Here is a 22,080-nt window from a genome sequence, read left to right as displayed (position 1 = left end):
CTAAATGGGCCAATTTGCCAAAATGTTGAAGTATCGCTTTAAGTGCATTTGGGACTGCACAAGTGAAATCCATTTACTGTTCAAGCTCCTTTAAACTGTCTTTCTTAGTTGTTTCGGCACACTCAGAATTTGGTGTATGTGAAAAATGTGTATCCATACGTGATCCACATGATGCTGGAGTTCATCTATACTTTGTTGTAGAAGTACTGTTGAATTTTAAAATACGGGAGCCGCACAAATGCTAACAAAATCTCAAAAGGTGCTTTGTTGTTGTAAATAAGTGAGGACAACTTGTTTTCAGTGTGCAGTGTGCTCCCGCCGTACTCGTTTGTACTTGACGTAATGAAGCAACACAGCTTGCAAGTAGTTTTTGTTCGATCTGCAGTCGTCCCAGCTACAGCTGCACAGTGTATCGTTTGAGCAACGCTATCACAATGTACGTGTGCGCAATAGCCACGTTGCAGGCCCCTGTAATGTTGGAGGCAAATGGACTCAACGTTCTTGAAAAAGGTGCCTGACAAACACGCTTTATGCAAAGGTTTCCACAATCACCATCACTCTTTATGAGTTTGCTCAGGCAGATCACGCCCCTGAACATGGAGCGAGCTGCTGGTAATAACATTGAAAAACGAGCCGTCAACAAGATGGCAGGAGTAGAGCGGGACTTAAAGTGTTATTGAGATCATCTATTTGAAATTGCTGCATTTTTTAAATATCGCAGTATATATATCGAAGGGTTGGAAAAAAAAAAATGCAATGTCAATACAGTTACTCAGTCATTTCTGTATTGCTAAAGTTGATATTGTAGTGACCCTGCAACCCACTAATGTAATGTGCAACTTAAGTGTGAAAGTGTTGATTAGCTTGAAGAGCAGGTTCAGCCACCCCATCTACCATCCAGAGAAGGCAGTAGGTCAGGCTGATCGGCTGCTGTGCTAAGAGTTGACTTGGCTCAAGTATGTCAAAATGTCACTGTGATGCATACGCAGTGGTCAGTGGAAACATTCCCTCTGTCAGCGGATGGGGGAATCAGTACAGAGTCCAGTGATTTGGATGCAGGGTTGGTCCTTAATGTGCATTTTTGTCAAATAGCAATGCTTCTCAAATTGTTTCAAAAATGACCCAGTATGTCTGTATTTGGGTTGAAATTAGATGGTGTTCATCATGATGAAACCGATGCAAATGAAGGTGTTTAATTTTCTCACATACCGTTAATCTGCCTTATTGAACAAGCAGCTGTAATCCCCCCCATCATCCAGTGGTAGAACTTCCTGGCCAAAATGTGGCACTCTCTGTGGGCCGCAAACATCTAATTTCATCCAAATTTTAAATGACCAAAGTTGCCCGTCCCTGATCCTGTCCCCCCCTTTGTTTTTTTTTTTTTTTACACTGAAAAATGACATCTACACTCCACACTTCACACCTCCACTCTCCCTGTTGGCAGAGACCTGATGCTGACATTGCTGTCAAGTGTCTGTTTTTGTCAAGCTTAGCCTGGGGATTCAGTGTGTTGGTGTGAGCTCACGGTGTCATCGGACGCTGCAGTGTGGTTTCACAGGAAATCACTCGGAAGTTATCTATTTTCTGGCGCGCGCTCTCTCTCTGAGCCGAAACACTTAATCCCTACGTAACCACAACACACAGATGCTGGGGGCTACTGAGGAGAGACTTGAAAGATAGTGAATGAGTGTTGAGATTTGACCTGATTGTGGAGACATGCTGCAGCCACAAGAAAGATTAAAAACCGATTTCGATGCGTCAGTGAAGGGACTCTTCACATTTCCAGAAGTCGTCCCGTGTCTGTTTCAATGCCTGTCTGAGGCACAGCTGGTCGTCAGTGCTTATCATGTCACCGACTGCTACAGAGGAGAAAACCACTAGCCCAGTCTTTGTGTGCAGTTTCCTCTATTGTGCTTTAATCGCAGGTTGTAAATCTCTTTTTGGGCATTTGTGTCAGCGAGGGGCTGCTGTCGCTCCTTCCTGCCACATGCGCCTTTTGTTATTGTATACCCGCGGACACTCCCCTTGCTTTCACTTGCTTATTGGGTGGCTGCGTACCCAGTCAGCGGTGCAGGGAGAAGGCAGGTACTGTAAACCGCTTAATCAGTTAAAATGACAGGGGGGGAGGGGGAGGGGGAGGCGGGGCAGGGCACTTAGGATAAAGGAGGAAGACCTGCTCGACAGTCTGGCCTGGCGCTGGAGCGGCGAGATGATAGTTGGCAACTGTCCTGCTTGCCGATGTGTGGAGTGTGTCAGAGCGGGGGCCTGAATGAGAGGAGTCAACCAGAGGGGGCGGTGTGTGTGTGTATGTATGTGTGTGTGTGTGTGTGTGCGCGCGCGTCTGCCTGCCTGCTCAGCTGTGTTGAAAAGCTGCCAGTGTCTGGTCGTCTCAGCTGGGTCTTTTTTATCTGGTCTGCTGGAGCGGTGTCAACAGCCTGAGGGGATCCAGCCTGGCCTGGCATGGCCGAGTGTGGTCTCCCAGCAGCTCTGTGGATGATAGAGCAGCAGCAAGCTAATCAGTGTGTAAAGCAACTCGCTAACTAGGATTTAATTCCCCCTGGTGCAATATGTCTTAATATATGCATTTCCAGCTCTTGACGTTTATTGTGCCAATAATTAACCATTTAGATGCATTTATTCAGTTGCCAGTTCATGAGTTTTTTTTGTAAATGCAACTATTGAATCTTTTATCAAGCCTACAGTGTGCAGCCTTTGTATATTTAGGTTACGGGAACTTTTGTTATTAAGCTTTATGAGTGACAGATTTTATAAAAGCTGGTGTAATTCTGCTTTATCCAACACAAAACATTTAAAAAGAAATTTAAATTGCAGTTTGAATTGATGCAGACAACAAACTGCAACTAACTACTGATACTGGGGCTACTATTTTACTTGATAGGTTTAGTTTTTACAGTTCGGAGTAGCAAACATAAATTTGAACAATTTCAATCTTTTGAGCCTAATGGCACTTTTTAATTTACATTTTTTACCTTTGTTTTCCCAGACTGTCATCGAGACCAGTGTCTTCTTTTTCAGAGAGTCCTGCCATTCAGACTTGAAATAACCACATTTTAATAATTTTATTTCATGGATTATTCACTGGCATTCTGCTGTCATGGCTGTTTTTTATGGCCGGGGTTTGTTGGTGTCTGATGCGTCAGTATGACAAGCAACTAAAACTTTCTCTCATGCACACAAAAAGTGTTTCAAAGCATGAAATGAATAAATTCTATACAACTTAAAACACATTTTTGCCACTATAGAATTTAATTGTAATTGACACCTTACAGTTTCAGTCCCATCGCAAATACAAAATGGTTATACATATGGCATGTTTTAAATGACATTTTAATTGTCATTAATGGGTATGACTTTAATTTAGTACTCACGAAGATCATTTCTTCATTCGTGTTTACGTCTCCCCAAAAATTCTGTGTATTGATTGTGTTTAAATCTATTACTGTATTGCTGAATTTGCTAATTGATTAATTTAGTTGAAATATTGCAATTGCAAATATAAAGGCAACAATGCTGCTTAATTAGACCTGGCTGTTTTCAACTTATGACATGTTGTCTAAAGCTAAAAACCTCTGAAGGAATCATTTGAGGACAAAGGAGTCAAAAGAAGAGTAATGTATTCTGGGGCTCATTTTGGTGTCGCCTGTTTGGGTAAACTTTAACTGAATGCCTATTATGTTGAATTTTTATCATGAAATTAATGATAATTGTCATCAAACTGTTCAAAATCTGCAGATGGCAGTGTTGACTTGCCTTTTCTCGACCCGTCTTTCTCTGGCCAGCTGTATTTGTTGTAATCTTTAATTACAGAAAGACTTTCTTTTGTAACCCGACAGGATCGTGTGGATACGACTGTCAGATTCTCGTTGATTAGAAGTCAGATCAGTTACTTGCGGATGCATCAAACTGTCATTACAAAAAAGCTACGGACCTGGAGGTTTTAACTTGACCACTGCTCCTAATTGTTAATGTTTGTCAGTGTTCTGCGTCTTTTGGGTTCACTCCATTTACACAACTGATTAGCTGTTTTGGTGAAGTGAGGATGAGAAAAGGGTGGAAATGGTTCTGTGGTCGGTAAAAGGCGGTGAAGTCGATCCTGCCAATAGCCGGTGTCACGCTGAGCTGTCACAGCGCCAGAGCTTCACTGGGCCGGTTCAGGCAGAAGAACCGTGCACAATCGCTCTGGCACAGATACGGTGGTGAGCGCCTTAGTGGAGGGGGTCTTGTAATGACAAATTGGCAATGAAATGGATTCAGAGCCTTTGTTGGCATGTCGGCTCTATAAATGACTGTTGACAGTGGAAAAAAATAGGCGTAATCCTCAATGTAATCTTTTACAGAGTGAATCACTTCTGTAGCCATGTGGCGGTTTGGATCTGGCTCCAAAGGAGCTCATTGTGTTTGTGACACTAACAATAGAAAACCACAATCTCAACATTTGTCGTTTGTATTTGCAGATGGGCCTTGGTAGCAATGGCGGTCCTTTTGGGGCTCAGCCTTACGGTCAGGCTGCAGCCGGACCGGGCCAGCAGCTCACCCCTCAACAGCAGCTCCAGAACAAGGCCGCCCTCGCCAACAGCCTGCCGCCCTTCCCCAACGAGCTGAAAGGGGCTGCTGTGACGAGCGTGCCAAACATGGTCAGTGCTTTTTTGCGTCTTTATTAGAAACTTTTTCTGTTCTCTTGATTTAATAGTAACTTTTTGATTCCCAATTCTTTGAACTACAAACACGTTTCCATGACTAATTCATTTCAAGGCCACAAAGTATGTGATTAAATAGTTTGAATGAGTATTGTGGTGATCAGGGATCAGTTTGTCTTGATTCTAACTCGCCACAGTGCTGACATCTCGCCGCTTCCCTCCTTGCCATCCACGCAGCAGCTCCAGCAGCAGCCTCAGCAGCAGGCGACGATGCTTCCACTGGCCGGCGGCGGGGGAGTGGCCGTCCCATCGGCCGGCCCCACCGCCGACCCCGAGAAGCGCAAGCTGATCCAGCAGCAGCTGGTCCTGCTGCTCCACGCACACAAGTGCCAGCGACGAGAGCAGGCCAACGGGGAGGTGAGGGCCTGCGCCCTGCCTCACTGCCGCACCATGAAGAACGTCCTCAATCACATGACCCACTGCCAGGCCGGGAAATCCTGCCAGGGTGAGTTGGAGCATTTGTGAAATTAGGAAATCTCCAGATGTGGCGAAACTCTCTGAAGTCACTTTGATTTTGGTCTCGATTCTGCTTTTGTTAGTGCTCTAACAAAAGTTCTTCTGAGTGAATGTACACACACACACACACACACACACACACACACACACACACACACACACACACACAACTGAATATGAAAAGTGAAAACAAAACAGCATCACACAGGTTTGCCTAATGAGAAAGTCGAGGTATGAAAATTGAGTTTCATGTTCAGTTGTGCTTATTCGTTGATTTGCAGTGTGTCTAGCACACGGCATGAACAGTTCCCTGGTGAGGCAGCACATTGATGATTTAACTGATCCAGAACTTGTGTATCTAACGTATATACTGGGGCAAAACTGACATCCATCGCAACAATGGAAGTAGCTGTGTCTCTTTATGTGTATGTTAAGTTTCTAATCTTTTTGAAGTGTCCACTGTGTATTTCAGATGGTTTTTAATTCTTTTTAGGACTAAACAAAAAGGTAGTTCAGTGAATGGTCGTTCTGTTTTTACTTCACTCCTGTTCTCTGGGCCTTTTTGTGGAAACTCTTTGGCAGTGGTTACAACTCAAAAGTCTGGCTTGTTGGATAAGTCTTTACAAGTGTGGCACACCTGGATTTGAGAGCCTAAAACACTGACAGACGGTCAGAGGCTTGTTCTCAAGACACTTTAGACGTTTTCTTGACTGTGCATTTCAGATCATTGTCATGCTGATGAACACTCACTGAAGTTTCAGGCCATAACGCCGTCTGGAGCGAGTTTTCTTCAAAGACCTTCCAAGCACCTTCTCTGTATTTATCTGCATTCGTGCTTCCCTCAGGTCTGACCTGTCCCTGCTGTTTAGAAGCACACACAAGCCAATGCTTCCAAAACGAGCCTCACAGTGCCTTTTTTTTTTTTTTTTTTTTTTTTTTTTTTTTTTGGGTCTTGTGGTTATTACGTTCCTGTAAATGTAGCTTGAGTAAATGTCTTTAAGCACTTTAAAAGTGGCTTCAATCCTGTATTTCCACATTGACGGTTCATGACTAATGGCTTTGCTGAGATGATGGTTCTTCTAACAGCTCGAAGCTTTTCTAGCATGATTGTTGGGTTTTCGTTTCCTGTTGTGTTACTGACTTCGCTGCTGTTCCATCTCTAAGAAGGATCACGTTGTTTCCTAATTTTACCACGTTATTCGAAGGAATGCTGAAAGCATAACATACACTAGGATGCTTTACTACAGCATTTTGTTGCGTTCATATTGTCGTAGTTGGACGATTTATTGCTCTATTAATTGCTGCAATTGTGGTGACAGCCTGTGGATATTCAGTCCATATAATGGTAGTAAATCGCAACGGCTGAACTGTTCATCTTTCCCGTTCTTCTTTGTTTTTGTGTGTGACGTAGGACAGTGTGATATTTGAAACTGCTATATTTGCAACAGATATTATGATTTGACCTTAAATAAACGTGAAATAAATTTCAGTTTGCAATTTTCCCCTAAATTGAAAGATTTCTTGCTGCAAAGATTCCCTCCCAGTAATGCTATGTACCGGTGCAAATGTAGCGCTTTGAAGATCAGATTGGCTTTAAACAATTAGTGGTAGGCTTTTTAAATTAACAGTTAGCAATACTCAGAACAAAGCAGATATCGGTTCAAAATCTTCAATACCAAATCTTTAACTGTTCTTAATTACGAAGCCTGTGAATTCTGGTATATCAAGATTGAAATCAAAACTGAAAGTCAGAGCATCTCAAATGCCAAATTACATTCTAAAATAGCAATTATGTTTCTGTAGCACATGCACACACAGCTACTTACACGTGTTGTTTGGCACGTACTGTTCAGGATGGTGCCAGCTTTGTCATGGGTGTGCGGTTGGTGGGGTAGTAACAGAGAGTCCCTTCGGTGCTTCTCTCTCTCCAGAGGTAATAAAACTGTTTGTGGTAAAATGATCTTTGCAGTGACAGGTTCGTCTGGTTCTATTAATATTCACTCCTCTCTGTCAGTTTTGGCCAAAATTGTGTTGAGGTTTACTGAACTATCTACTGTTAATGATTTTTTTTTCTTGCCATGCTACAGGCACGGTCATGTTTTAAAGGTTTGAGTCAGAGAGATCTGTTCAAGAATGGATTGAGAGAGGCTGAAATAAAGCAGCTACTAAAGGAAAGCCAATACACTTTGAGTGCTGATGTTGTGGCATTCTGAATTGGTTTGCATTTCTGTGCTGTTCTAGCATGTTTCCCTTGCCTGACAGTTGTCAATGAGGCATCTGTATCCTACATTCTCACAGTTGTAAAACCTGTCGCTTAGGTTTTAACTGACTCTAAAAACTCAAGAAGACCCCGCTAAACTTTCACTGTCCTAAAAGTTCAAAAGTTCCTGCAAAGGTATGACACTGTTTCGCTTTAATTTTGTAAAATTGGCTTCACAATGCTCCTTTCCAATGAATTGGAGGTAAGGCTGGTGAGGCTGGTCTAATATGGAAGGAGAACAGGGTGAGGACAGTCTTATGTGCTGAAGTACACAGTAATACCTTCAGAAAATAACTTCAGTTGACATGATCTGCTTTATTCACTTTATTGACATTAGATTATCGTGTCATTCCATCACACTGTGCCGTCCAGTGGGCAACAAGTCGTGACACTGTTGGAAAATATTCACATGCTGTCTGGTCATGTGACCTTTTTTGAACCTGTCTCTCTTTCTAACATGAGACCTCAAATACATGATCAGATTCCACGATCAATGGCATCCCCACGATTGATTATCTTCCGTCTTAGACGGCTAGTGTTGTTTTGTGTTGCAGGTTTGTGTTAGCAAGCGTAGATGAATGGACTTTAAAAAATAAATAAATAAATTGGCATCTGTGTTCAGTCTAAATTCAGATTTGAAACTTTAGAATACCTGATGCCATCTCTGAGAGCTCGTTTCAGTGTCGGTCTCAGAATTCATGTGATTGATAGAAAAGTCCCCTGAGTTTCTCTCATTTAAATTGGGGTTTTATGTCGTCGTTGCTTTTGGGCTCGGACACTTGCTGAATCGCACGCTAACCATGTGAAAGACCGAGGTGTTAAGTGTCGGGGTGTCTGCGCTCTCTGCTTGGTAGCTTACTTCCTCTTGCTCACCATCGTGGCCTCTCGGTCTGTTTGAAATAACCACTGAGAGTGAGTCCCTTCCCCACCCACTCGGTTATTTGTTGGGTTTTGGATCCATTTGAGATGTGTTGATTTAGATCGCTTTCACCTGCTGATGAACTCCAGAGCTTAAACCACATGCTGGACTTAAATCTGAGCCCTTGTCTTTGTTTACCACTACAAGGTGAGTCTACAAACAGTCACCAGCATGCGAGCGCGGAGGTGCCTGGGTGTTTGCCAGTGCCGTTCGCTGTTCGCGTTCCTGTAAAGATGTTTATTAGCACATCGCTCTTGAAGACTGAAGCCAGTCAGTAATTGTATGTGGACGAACGCCGTTGAGTGCCTGATTGCTAGCGGGTGTGAGTTTTGGCCTGCTTGTGAATTCTTTGTAAATGTGACGCTACTACATCAGCTTGGCCACATATAGAGTAAAAGCGTCTGGTTGATCAGATTCCCATCGGGAAGTCGGTGTTTGGTCACGTTCCAGTCTTTTAAGAGTAAAAATTAGCTAAAAAGCAAGAGATTTTGGCATTTTAGATGCACATTTCCCCCCATTTCTCTTGGTCTCCATCTGTCTCAGTATGTATGCAGTTTTTTTTTTTTTACTCATATCCCTGGAGCACCATTAACTCCTTCATTCATTTGTGCTATTGAACTTTATGTTTGATCCAAACTTTTGAGCGTGTTTTTTGTATGCGTTATTTTTCATATCGTGATGATAGTAAATCATCTCATGAGGATGAAGACGAGAGTGTTGATGTAAGTTTACAAATTATTGGTAAATTACAGAACTTTAAAAAGAAAAAGACTCGAAAGAAGTTGTTGCTTGCAGTTTTTTGTCAGCTGCGGTGGTTGTTTAAAACTTTTAAGTGCTTTATTATGGATATGTAATTTCATGTTGAGATTTTTGGACTAAAAGAAAATAATTGTGGTTTTGAAGCAGTACTTAAACTTTCTGCAATTTAATTTTATTTGCCGCTCAATCAATCTTTGAAATCCTGTCATCTAAACAAACATTTAAGTCCCGATCACGTGACAACTCATGCATGCATGCACGCACGTTTAATGGGCGTCAGGATTTTAAACCTTTATTTCTCCTTGCAGTGGCTCACTGTGCGTCGTCCAGACAGATCATCTCCCACTGGAAAAATTGCACACGACACGACTGCCCCGTCTGTCTCCCGCTGAAGAATGCCAGTGACAAGCGTACCCAGCAGCGTAAGTAGAAGTAGCACTCTGACCTACTGTCCCTTTACCATTGTCAAGTTGCTCGCCGGGACCGCAGACGGCAAACACACGGCTGAATCGCCTCCATTGACTGTGGAGTCCGGTCTCATTCTTTCTCCGTCAGAACAGGAAATCATCCGTGTCTGTTGACGTCGGATATCTAAAACTGACTAGAGTGATGCTTTTTTTGCTCTTCTTAAGCAGCCAGAGATGGCTTTGCGTTGAATCTGGGCGCTAATAGCTGCACAGAATCTGTCGGCGGTTTATTTCTCGGTCTGTGCGGCTCCACGGTGACTTAAATCACTCGATGAGTAAGAGCGTAGTCCTGCTGGGCTTGTAATCTGACACACAGGAGGGATGGGAGCGCGGCGGCGGCTGGGGGTGGTGGTGGGGGGGACGACACACACAAGAGTGTGTGCAGGAGGAATCCCGCTGAGCGATTGGCTGTTGGCTTGTTTATGACTTCTCCTCAATCGAACAGCCTCACGTTTGACTCCCTGTGCTTCATACTGAGACGGCTTCTCTTTTAAAGGTTTTTTTTTTCGCGGACTTTTGGGCCTCGCCGTCTTTTTTTTTTTTTTTTTTTTTTTTTTAATTTCCCCACTCCCTGGCTCATTTACAGTAGTCAGATTTACACTTCTGTCCTGCTTTCTTTCTTTCTTCAACTTGCTGTTGAGCATCTTTCATCGCTCTGAGCATTCCAGCGTTTGGTCTGCATGTTAAAGGACATGATGTTGAGACTTGTGCTCCTGCCAACGCAAACAGAGAGCCGCGTTTCTTTGTTCTGCCTCCTCCAATTTTTGTCTCTGCGCAGACTGAAGGCTGTTATAACCTGACTAAAATCTGAACCCAGAAAAGTATGTGTACGCCCTGTCCCCCAGAGGGATCCGTGGATTTATGCAGTTCTGTGCCTTTAATGCATTTAGTCTTGCTTTGCTGCTCTCCTTTCATTATGCTGTCAGGTTACGCCATAATCTTGCCACAGGTTAAAATATGCAAATATATGTGTGTGTGTTGTTTTTTTTTTTTTTTTTCCTTATTCCACCATTCGGTTGTGTTTTTAAAATATTTTCAGTGTTTGGCTTACAGCAAACATTTGCTCTTTGTTTATGTGATCTACTTGCTGCGGCATTACAATGAGCAACGATGGTCAACACTGCAAGCTGTCGCATGTGGGCGTTTTTTTTGGACTGACGGCTCAATCTCTCTCAACAGCCATGCTGAGTTCCCCCAACGCCGCCCTCCAGAACCCCATGTCCTCTGTTGGCGTGGGCCAGCCCAGCGCCCCCACCATCAATACCTCAGCCCCCATAGATCCCAGCTCCATGCAGAGAGCGTACGCAGCACTTGGGCTGCCCTACAGCAGCCAGGCCACTGGGCAGGCTCAGACCCAGCAGGCCCAAGGCCCGGGACAGGCAGCAGGTGCACAGAACGCCCAGGCCCAACAACAGCAGCTTCAGCAGCAGATGAGACCTCTCAACGCACTTGGTAAAGGCTGACAGGCTTGTTTTGTGCCACATTTTATTTTAGCAGCTAAAAGTCGATGTGTGCAGCCGCTGATTTGTTTCAGACTAGGCTGCAAAAACATATGTAATCCAAATCTGACGGTACTCATTCACAGTATGTCTGGCTTTTTTTAAAAAGGAGATTTGAATATAGTAGCGAGTCGCTGCTCACACTGAGATCTGTTGTTTTTAATCGATGTTTGCTCACAATGTTGTGTCTTCTCAGGTAACCAGATGGCTCTTGGAGGTGCTACGATGGGTGTGACCACTTCAGAACAGACAAACCTGCACACAGACTCCCTCCCCAACACGCTCAACACTAACAAGTCAGTCCCTGTGCCCGTAACGCATTTGATTTATTCACATGAACTGAAGAAACCTTTTAGAAAATGCAACTTTATGAGGGCTTTTACTTTTCTGAAGCTAGAATTGAATGTGAGAGCAGTTTAATGGATCTGCGTTGTAACATCCTCCTTCTCTTCCGTTCCGCCTCCAGTCAGCTGCCGTCAGATGGGTCAAGTGTGGGATCGATGGGAAACCTACCCACAGCAGCACCCGTCTCTGCCACAGGCTCCAGGAAAGCCTGGCACGAGCATGTCACTCAGGACCTGCGCAATCACCTCGTTCACAAACTGTAAGGGCGAAACACTGCAGAGATCAGATCCGATGTTCGCTTCCTGGCTTTAAATTAAAATATATGACTTGATTGCTGCAATCTGTGTTTTCCTCTGGCAGAGTACAAGCCATATTCCCCACCCCTGACCCGGCAGCTTTGAAGGACAGACGAATGGAGAACCTGGTGGCCTACGCCCGAAAGGTGGAAGGCGACATGTACGAGTCGGCTAACAGCCGGGTGAGTGTTCTGTTACCAGAGCACGACTTCCTGAGTTCAGTTCTACATGAGACCACATCCTCAACCCTGCTAATGTCACAAAATACTTATTCTCACTCAACCTGACTCTGTTCGTCTTCCTTTCAGGACGAGTACTATCACTTCCTGGCAGAGAAAATATACAAAATCCAAAAGGAGCTGGAGGAGAAGCGACGTTCGAGACTACAGAAGCAGATCATCAACCAGGCGCCGATCGCTGCTCAGGGCGCCCAGCAGCCCTGCCTCCCGCAGCCCAACGCCCTGGGCCCGAGACCACAGAGTGGGTTTCAGTTAAAATCATAGAAAATCAGTGTTTTTGCATCTAAGGATCGCTTTGCTAGGATTTGTGCAAAAGTTACTGACGTGCATTAAGTAGCCACTCCGGAATTATAATAATTCACCTTATTCTTTTAGCAAAATGTTAATGACAAAACCATAAATTATACTTTCTTTCTAATCTATAAATTGTGAATTGATATTGCTTTAAATTAAAAAGATGCAACATTTGAACTTGTAAGAATTTTTGAATATATCTTCACTTATTCATGCTTTTATCCTCCATTTGTCTTACAGATGGACCTGTTCCTCTCCCCAACATGCCAAATCAGATCATGAACCGCATGCAGGTTCCGCAAGGTACGTTCTCATTGATACTTTCTGCATAGTTTACATTTGAACAAAACAAACCTACATGATATATGTATCTGAATATAATAATTGAGAACTGAAGAGCTTCTTACAATTCAGAAAAGATCTTAAAGTCTGCTTGTTCCAATGTAATACTGGGGCTTTAATTCAGTTTTTCGATCTATCACATCATTTACCGCAAATTTAAGTTAATACAGTGCGAATCAAAAAGTATGGGCAGTATTGGCTGTGTGGTGTGTTCCTGTTCTCATGGTTTCAGCTTGTTTCAGTTGATGTTACTCTCCCGTCCGCTCTCCTCTGCAGGAATCAACCAGTTCAACCACATGGCTCTGCCCAACGCCCAGATGTCCCAGGCGCCGATGGGAGCCCGAGCTGCTTCGCCCATGAACCACCCGCAGCAGATGAACATGAGCTCCGTCCCAGCGGTGAGACCAGACACACAGGAAACCTAGTTTCACCTCATGGCACAAGTGGAATCGGGTTTAGTTTGGATAAAAGTGAAGCAAGAGTTAAGATTTGTTCTAAAGTCGCTGATGGTTTTTAAACATGAGCACACTGAATACACACCGTACGCCACATGTAGCCCTCGTCTTCCGTCTTGACCCACGGGCCAGTTTTTAAAGAAATGCAGCTTGGTTTCACAAGCGTTGTCACCACAGATAATGATGTAAAATGTTGTAAGGTGACAAATGAAGGCATGTTAATTAAACAACGCAGCAGCCTGCTTCACAAAACATTCAGCACAATTACACACAATGGCACACTTGTGGTTCTCACCATAATGGAAGATGTTTATTCCTCATGGAAGTGATGGACTTCAAGATGGTCTGACAAGAACAAAGAAAGAAGAAAAAAAGTCCAAATCAAACAACAGTCCACTTGTTTGTGAACAGCCGACGCTGACTGCATGTTGTGCAGCTTGAATTCCAGTATTAATCCTGTAATGGTTTCCTGTTTGCCAAAGCTGATGCTTTTTTTAAATAATGGAAACAGTAAATTTAGTCCTTTCTTCTTTTCTTGCCTTCCAGATGGGATTGTCTCCCTCCAGGATGCCCCAGGCCCAGGGCATGATAGCCGGACACAGCGGAGGCAACATGGTGGGCCAGACGGCCAGCCAGGGCCAGTTTCTGCCTCAGACCCAGTTCCCGCCTGGCTCTGCTGCAGTGGCTGCGACGGGGGCCATGAATGTGACGGTGGGGCCCGGGATGGGCCAGCCACCGGCCCAAGCTGCTGTCACCCAGGTGAGAAGCTCAGAGAGACGATTAGTGGGGGGAGCTGGAGCAGACTGAGCAGGATGGCCTCTTTAACTCCAAGTAGTTTCTTAGAAACTAAACTCGATGTTCTTTAACCAGTCATACCTCACACTAATTGCTCTGGAAAAAAAACAAATCAATCCATTCACAAGGTGCTCTCTAAATCCTAAATTATGTGTGGTGTTTGTTTGGTGTTGTGGCTGTATGTCTGCGTGTGTGTGCGTGTGTGTGTGTGTCCGCCTGGTCTTTTATGTGTCCTTCTCTCCAGCAGCAGCAACAGCAGAGCGCTAACCTCCCCATGAATGCACTTGGCCCCTCGCTGGGCCCTCAGCTAGCCTCCTCCCAAACCCCCTTGCACTCCACGCCTCCGCCTGCCGCCTCCTCCGCCTCCACGGCTGGGGGGGCCACTAACCTGCCGCACCCCCAGCCCTCCAGCCGCAGCTCCACCCCCACCCTCCCCGGCCCCGGCCCCGCCCCAGCCCCAGCCCAGGGCGCCGCCCCGCCCTGCCCCGCCCAGCCCCAACCCCAGGCGGAGCTCCCCGCAGCGGCGCAGACGCAGCCCCCGCCTCAGCCCCCTACCACGCCGGTGAGACCGAGTCCCTCAGCATGCCCTCCACTCTGACCCGTCCCGCTCCCTCCGGTGCAAGCTCCCATCCCTCTGAACCGCCATGTTCCGAGCCATTCCATCCGCACCTCCATCTTGATAGCTTCATCTCCGCCACTCTGTAGCCTCCATTGCAATGGGAATGCTTCCTCAGTCCAACCCCGAGGAGCCGTGATAGAAACAGCGGCGGTCATCTGCATGCAAACCAGAGCGAGCGAAGCCGTCGTGGAGTCGCGCCGCCGCCGCTCACCTCGTCCTGCTTCCCTCTGTGTTTCAGCTGTCTCAGCCAGGAGCCAGTCTGGATAACCGGGTACCCACGCCGGCCTCGGCCGCCAGCGCCGACCTGCACTCGCAGCACGTCGGGGCCGACCTGCCCGTCCAGGAGGTGAAGACGGAGACTCACCACGACCAACAGGAGTTTGAGGCCGCTGGCGGCAAACCCGAGCCCAAGATGGAGGTGGGCAGCAGCTGCGCGTTTGAATCAAAACCTGAAATATCGATGAGCTCAAATTGAAGAGCTTCACACACCTGAGACCCCCGTTAAAGTTCAGACGGCCCTCTCACAAATTGCAGCTCTAAATCGGCGTGGACGTTTCATACATACTAACGAGTGTCTCTGAAGTGAAGCTTCTCTGGGTTGAATAACTTCAACATTTCATTGGGAGGATCGTTTTATTTGTTTGGAAAATCTTGAAGAAACATTTACATTGTGTTGTTTAGACAAACGTAGAGCTGAATGTTTCCTTTAGTTGATTCCAGAGGCCCTTCCCAGTGTTACTGCAGACAATTCACTCTTGTTCGCGCTGCTGTTAATAAAATTGCCTTCTTGTTGACCGACGACATCAGAAAGGAGGAATGCTCAAACAACCCAACAGGCAAAACCCTTAATTAACCTTCTACCAAAAAGGAAGCATTCCTCTCCCGATGATCCCTCCGGTCAAGCAGCTCGACCTTCGTGCGGTGACTCATTTGCCTGTTTGTGTTTTTAGACTGAGGAAGACTCTTCTTCGGCGTTGGTAAAGAAGGAAGAGCCTGAAGAAAAGACGGAGCAAATGGAGGTGGAGGAGAAAAAGCCGGAAATGAAGACAGAACCCAAAGAAGAGGAAGAGGGCGGCGCCAACAGCACGACCTCCTCGTCCCCCTCTCAGTCACGGAGGAAAAGTAAGATTAAAACCGAAGCACGTTTCAAAAACTGAGACGAAGAAACGATTTAGAGGGTTTTTATTATCTCAGATAATCAAGCCCGACTGTTCCAGCTGTGAGGAACCTTAATGCAACATCATGAGCCTGACACTGACTGAACAGTGTCCAGACTCTGCTGCGCTTTCTTTGATGCTGCCGGTACTCAAGAGAAACAATCAACAGGCCCATGGGCCTGCCGTGAGAATATCCTCAATAAATGATCAAACCGACGGGCTGTTCTGTCGCTGATTTGAACTGCAGTTTTCATATCCCCGACTTGTCTGTGCAGATTTTATTTCTGTTAGAAAAGTTTCACACGCATAGAGGAAAGGAACATAATGCTCCACCACAGAGGAAGTATCCAGCGCCTGTTTGGAAGCCATATCTGTAGATGTGGTGGCATCGATACCTTCATGACGTTCAGTCACAGCTGAGGTGAACGTTAAAGACACAAACACAGAGAGAAATACAGAGCTGCTGCTGCTTCTTTTTTTAACTCTCAAAACCACAGTAATAGTATGGATATCAAAACTGATTACACAACACGGGACACTGTTTAAGAAGAAACTCAAACATAGTTTAGATTGGACAGTGTTTGAGTATCAACTCACTGTTGGTTTGCTTTTTTTTCTCCTGCAGTATTATTTGTAGTAGTTGTTTGCCAGACTTGTCACTTAACTTGCATTTCCACTGTTGATTTTTCAGTTTTTAAGCCCGAGGAGTTGCGCCAGGCTCTGATGCCGACCCTGGAGTCTCTGTACCGACAGGACCCCGAATCGCTTCCCTTCAGGCAGCCAGTAGACCCCATGCTTCTTGGAATCCCGGTAGGTAGCAAACAAATCCTCCTGATCAAGTTTTTTACATCCACATAACACGGCTGCATCGGTCCTCCTCTGTAGAGTGTAAGACGTTCCTGTTCTTCTCTCTCCAGGACTACTTTGACATTGTAAAGAACCCGATCGACCTGTCCACAATAAAGCGTAAGCTCGACACGGGCCAGTACCAGGAGCCCTGGCAGTACGTGGACGACGTCTGGCTGATGTTCAACAACGCCTGGCTCTACAACCGCAAGACATCCCGCGTCTACAAGTACTGCTCCAAGCTGGCCGAAGTGTTCGAGTCGGAGATCGACCCGGTCATGCAGGGCCTGGGCTACTGCTGCGGGAGGAAGGTGAGACGGGCAGTCGGGTTTGTAAAAACACACGGAACTCTTTGTTTGAGCTGGAGGGGCCGGAGTTCTCCACCTCGCTGTAGTTTAGAGATTGATTTTAAAAACATGGAAGCCGTGGCAGATATAAACTCCTCTGGAGCCAAAACTTTTAAACCCTGTCTTACTGGACTTCTTTTTTTTTCTTTACAATTATTGATCAGTTTGGTTTAAAATGTGTTGTTCCTCATTGTGATCTCTCTTGTTTGCAGTACGAGTTCTCCCCTCAGACCCTCTGTTGCTACGGCAAGCAGCTCTGCACCATACCTACTGGAGGCACATACTACAGTTACCAGAACAGGTGTGTGTGGAATAAACGTTCCTGCTCTGTGTTGTTTTTGCACCTGTAGGTGAGCATCGCTTGGCGCTGGCAAACTGTGCTGGAAAGTCCAACCCTCGATCGGACGGTTTTATAGCGTGCCGGTGGACGGCAGACGCAGCCATCTGAGCGGCGTTTGCCGTCCCCTGCAGCCAGGCTCGTGCTGCTGCCGGAGCTCAGGAGGGACCGCTGTGATCCGGGCGGCGCCGTCATCCTGACAGCTCGCAGCTTTAATGATTCTGCCTCCCAGTCTTGGCACAGCGTGAGGCCACAGAATGGGTTTGTTCGCAGCATTTATTAACATCTGCCGGGTTGCGGCGTCGCACATCAAGAGAAACGCTCTGAACACCCCAAACCCAAAAAGAGTGTCGCACTGAAAAGGAAGAAAAAGAAGCAGCTTTGTTTTCATTATTTTTGGTTCAGCTTTTATCAAGAGACTGGGTGAATTCAGGGCCGCTGCCGCGCTCCTGCAGGAGGGATGAAAGTATAAAGCTGGGTAAAGGCCACACACAGCCTTGCTCATCTTTGCCTTTTCCTCTCACTTGAAACCCAGTGCAAACTGGCTTACACTGTGCTCCTCTGCACCTCCTGCTGTATGAATCGTGGTACTGCAAGTCTTTTTTTTCCTCTCTCTCTCTCACACACTTGGACCGGGCACTTTAGAGAGCGGAGCGGCGGCGGTAGTGAAACAGCCTGACAGTCAGCACGAGGCTCCTGCAGCGCTCCGTTTACACCCTCAATGGGAGAACTGGGATTCCCCACTCTCTTTTCTGAAACATAAAATATAGAAGTGTCGTCTTGTGCAGAATTGTGTTGAATCCTGACAAACCAGGAGACAAACATTTCATATTGTCCTCATCGCATGAGGAAAATAACACTGCTGTCTGTTTTCAGCTGCATCCGTAACGTTTGAACGTTTCTTTGCAGGTATCATTTCTGTGAAAAATGCTTTAATGAGATCCAGGGGGAGAGTGTGACGTTAGGAGACGATCCCGCGCAGCCACAGACGTAAGTTCACTTTCGAAAAACCTCCTGCTCAATGACAATAATCTGAAGGCTCTGAAGCTTCGAAACGATGAAGCTGTGTATTTATCAGCGAAGTTTTGTTTCAACCAAGATCACATAATGAATGTCTATGATTAGAATTCAGTCTGGAAGCATGAACACAGTTACTTTCTTTAGTGTTTCTTACATACTTTCTTTTTCCCTTTAGGATGATATCGAAAGACCAGTTTGAGCGAAAGAAGAACGACGTACTGGACCCTGAACCGTAAGCACACACACACACTTCCCAATTTGTAGCATTTAGCCTCATCCGTTATCAGTAATGATTTAACTTCCTACTTAAATGCTACTGATTACGTTTTCATTTTTGTGTTTCTGTTTTTTTTTTTTTTCTTTTTCTTTTTGACGTTTGATGCGCGGCTCTCCAGCCGCTCACTGTGGTTTCAGGGTAATTCAGCAGCACCACCTGCTGAACGCTGCTGTGCTACACACACACACACACACACACACACACACACACACACACACACACACACACACACAGCTTTGACATGAGGGTACAAAACCCTGCCTGCTCTGATCTGCAGGGATACTGCTTTACTTAGTTTTTTGTGACATTAATAAGTAGTACAGTTTGTGTCCTCACCCTCCTTCAAAGGCGCTCTTGTAATCACCCGCTTGCAAGTGCGTAACTACTGGAGGAATATCAACTTGAGTCGAGACGTTTGTGTTTCTTGCTGCCTGAGCAGTTAAGACATCAGAGCTCATACAAATGACGTCCTCGGAGGGGGAAAAACAACATCCACTGTTTTGAGCGCGTCAGCAGTTTGAAGTCATCTGCGCGCATGTCTGAGAAAACTGTGTGTGTTTGCTCTTCTTCAGGTTTGTTGAATGTAAAGATTGTGGACGGAAGATGCACCAAATCTGCGTCTTACACTACGAGGTCATTTGGCCTTCTGGGTGAGTTGTCAATATCTTGTGCGCGGAGTGCTTCGTTTGTGCTGATTTGTTGGCGGCAGGTCTGATTTTTGTCCCTCTCTGTATAGATTTATCTGTGACAACTGTTTGAAGAAAGGTGGAAAATCACGGAAGGAAAACAAGTTCTCTGCAAAAAGTGAGTTCTCCTCTTTGTGTTTTGAAATTTCCAAGCTTTACCTTGATTTTTCACAGCCACAAGCCACAACGAAGTCAGTGTTACGTTATTTTAGGGCGACGAAAACTGAGATGGTAGCAAAAATGGTCAGTTTCTCAATATTCCTTCCCTTGTTTACTGCAGGGTTGCAGTCGACACGATTGGGAATGTACATAGAGGACCGCGTGAATAAATACTTGAAGAGACAAAACCACCCGGAGGCCGGGGAAGTGTTTGTGCGAGTGGTGGCGAGCTCTGACAAAACGGTGGAGGTGAAACCGGGCATGAAAGCCAGGTAAGAGCATCACTGACGGCATAGAGACAGGAGGAGAGCGAGTGTCCTCTTAAAGAATTACCGATAGATGTTTTCTTGGGTAAATAAAACATCCGTTGACTGAGGTGTAACTGATCCCCGCCTTCCTGAATCCGACCTGCACCGTATGAAACCAGCTGGGTTTTTACTGTCAAACCTGAATGTTCTCCATAAAGTATTTATACCCACTCAAAGTCAATGTGTAAGCTGCTGCTCAGTTTACAAGCTGGATTGTTCAAACTTGGGCGTATCGTCTGCTGTTTCCTCTCATTCCATCAAAGTCCGTCTGTTCCATCCCTTCAGAGAGGAGCTGCTCCTCCAGCCTCTCATCTTGAGGTGGATTTAAAGATGTTCGCAGCTCATGAGCTGAGATTTAAAGTCACAAAAAAAAGGGGGAAATGGATTTGTAAACATTTTAAATGTGTTGTAATTTGTACTTTGTGTTGTTCCCTTCAGGTTTGTGGACACGGGCGAAATGCCTGAGACCTTTCCTTACAGAACCAAAGCACTTTTTGCATTTGAGGAAATAGACGGCGTGGACGTCTGCTTCTTTGGGATGCATGTTCAGGAGTATGGCTCCGAGTGTCCGTTCCCCAACACTAGGTCCGTACGCTTAACCTCATATGTGCCATGTTTTTCACTGGAGTGTCAACAGTTTCACTTTATCCATGTGTGCAACATGTTGTAATCGGACATTTCAGGATAGATCAAGAACATGAATAAATAAAAATGTTTTGTATTTAGTTACTTACTTGGCATTGAATCTGGATTGAATGACTGCATTTTTTCTTCTTTGAATTAAAAGTCTGTTTGTTTTCTCTCTGTCGAACCTCTGCAGACGGGTCTACATATCATACCTTGACAGTATTCACTTCTTCAAACCTCGGACTCTACGGACAGCCGTGTATCATGAGATCCTCATAGGTTATCTTGAATATGTCAAGAAACTCGGGTGAGTCTTTTTGTTCTTAATTTCACACCTTGAAAACTTCAGTGATCTTCAGCAGCGCTCGGCTTGACCTCTGTCCCGTCTGTGCCCGTGCCACAGGTACGCCCAGGGCCACATCTGGGCGTGTCCCCCCAGCGAAGGGGACGACTACATTTTCCACTGCCATCCGCCCGACCAGAAGATCCCCAAGCCTAAAAGACTGCAGGAGTGGTACAGGAAGATGCTGGACAAAGCCTTTGCAGAAAGGATCCTGCATGACTACAAGGTAAATGGAAAAAAAAATAATAAATGTGCTTGTGCACGAAAATATTTGATTATTTAAAGATCAACCACTCTGAAAAGCATAAAATATGACAGTATTTACAAGTATGAATACTTTTTCTTACCAAGAACAGTTCTGCTCACAAGCGAGTGTTTTTGGCTTGACTGTTTCTCCGCGCTTCTTTCAGGACATCTTCAAACAGGCGACTGAGGACCGTCTGACCAGCGCCAACGAGCTGCCGTACTTTGAAGGCGACTTCTGGCCAAATGTGCTTGAAGAGAGCATCAAAGAGCTAGAGCAGGAGGAGGAGGAGAGGAAGAAAGAAGAGAACACTGCGGCGTCTGAAACTCCAGAGGTGGGACACGGAGTCACCGTTTGATCAAGAACCAGAATCCATTTGGGTTTAAAACCTTTTGGTTTGTTGTTTTTGTCTTTGATATTGACTGTATGTATAAAAGCTTCTATAGATGATACAGGCGCTATGGAATTTAAAAAAGTCCTTTCATAAAGCCTGAACATGTCTAAAAGACTCATTTTGGAGATGGAGGGAGAACATTGACAGCATGATGCTGATGATGAGCGTAAATGCTTTATCAACTTATCTCATGTACTCTTCAGGGCACACCGAGTGACAGTAAAAATGCGAAGAAGAAGAACAACAAAAAAACCAATAAAAACAAGAGCAGCGTGAGCCGAGCCAATAAGAAGAAGCCTGGGATGCCGAATGTAGCCAACGACCTGTCCCAGAAGTTATACGCCACCATGGAGAAGCACAAAGAGGTCAGATGGCGTTTGTTAACGCCAGACATTCCGTGTTGCTGCGTGTGGATTTCTCGCAGTGGAAGAAAAGCCTCTCACGTTTTCCCCCCCTCTTGATTTCTCCCAGGTGTTCTTTGTGATCCACCTTCACTCCGGGCCCATGGTCAACACCCTGCCGCCCATCGTCGACCCCGACCCCTTGCTCTCCTGCGACCTGATGGACGGCCGCGACGCCTTCCTCACCCTGGCGAGGGACAAACACTGGGAGTTCAGCTCCCTGCGGAGGTGCAAGTGGAGCACCATGTGCATGCTGGTGGAGCTGCACAACCAGGGCCAGGACCGCTTCGTCTACACCTGCAACGAGTGCAAGCACCACGTGGAGACGCGCTGGCACTGCACCGTGTGCGAGGCAAGTTCAAACACTGTGCGGTCTTGAGGTTTGAAGCAGTGGATGACAGTTAAAGCCACTCCGGGGGCGTTTGCCAGCAAATATTGAAAAAAAAAAAAAAACTTCCCGATGGGACGTGG

The 22,080-nt window shown here is 45.7% G+C and overlaps 1 protein-coding gene across 6 annotated transcripts in view; it reads left to right on the top strand.

The window, feature by feature from the left end:
- crebbpa (CREB binding lysine acetyltransferase a) overlaps window positions 1-22,080 on the top strand; it is a 44,078-nt gene that overhangs the window by 18,614 nt on the left and 3,384 nt on the right. Inside the window, exons 3-30 of one of the 6 annotated variants that reach the window (XM_030095281.1) lie at window positions 4,476-4,655; window positions 4,908-5,163; window positions 9,421-9,534; window positions 10,759-11,031; window positions 11,275-11,374; window positions 11,545-11,682; window positions 11,784-11,901; window positions 12,028-12,199; window positions 12,493-12,555; window positions 12,871-12,992; window positions 13,596-13,808; window positions 14,092-14,406; window positions 14,702-14,881; window positions 15,414-15,585; window positions 16,312-16,430; window positions 16,538-16,777; window positions 17,026-17,114; window positions 18,060-18,140; window positions 18,346-18,402; window positions 19,020-19,097; window positions 19,184-19,251; window positions 19,414-19,564; window positions 20,039-20,185; window positions 20,421-20,534; window positions 20,631-20,796; window positions 20,981-21,148; window positions 21,412-21,573; window positions 21,680-21,961. In XM_030095281.1, coding sequence (XP_029951141.1) covers window positions 4,476-4,655; window positions 4,908-5,163; window positions 9,421-9,534; window positions 10,759-11,031; window positions 11,275-11,374; window positions 11,545-11,682; window positions 11,784-11,901; window positions 12,028-12,199; window positions 12,493-12,555; window positions 12,871-12,992; window positions 13,596-13,808; window positions 14,092-14,406; window positions 14,702-14,881; window positions 15,414-15,585; window positions 16,312-16,430; window positions 16,538-16,777; window positions 17,026-17,114; window positions 18,060-18,140; window positions 18,346-18,402; window positions 19,020-19,097; window positions 19,184-19,251; window positions 19,414-19,564; window positions 20,039-20,185; window positions 20,421-20,534; window positions 20,631-20,796; window positions 20,981-21,148; window positions 21,412-21,573; window positions 21,680-21,961 — 4,338 coding nt within the window. Of the gene's footprint in view, window positions 1-4,475; window positions 4,656-4,895; window positions 5,164-9,420; window positions 9,535-10,758; window positions 11,032-11,274; window positions 11,375-11,544; window positions 11,683-11,783; window positions 11,902-12,027; window positions 12,200-12,492; window positions 12,556-12,870; window positions 12,993-13,595; window positions 13,809-14,088; window positions 14,407-14,701; window positions 14,882-15,413; window positions 15,586-16,311; window positions 16,431-16,537; window positions 16,778-17,025; window positions 17,115-18,059; window positions 18,141-18,345; window positions 18,403-19,019; window positions 19,098-19,183; window positions 19,252-19,413; window positions 19,565-20,038; window positions 20,186-20,420; window positions 20,535-20,630; window positions 20,797-20,980; window positions 21,149-21,411; window positions 21,574-21,679; window positions 21,962-22,080 lie in introns of all 6 variants that reach the window. The other 5 variants (XM_030095280.1, XM_030095279.1, XM_030095278.1 and 2 more) reach the window with 5 other exon arrangements.

Source organism: Salarias fasciatus, chromosome 6 (genome assembly GCF_902148845.1).
Source record: "Salarias fasciatus chromosome 6, fSalaFa1.1, whole genome shotgun sequence".
Taxonomy (NCBI): domain Eukaryota; kingdom Metazoa; phylum Chordata; class Actinopteri; order Blenniiformes; family Blenniidae; genus Salarias; species Salarias fasciatus.
Note: the sequence above shows the minus strand (reverse complement) of the source record. Positions and strands in the feature narration are given on the sequence as shown.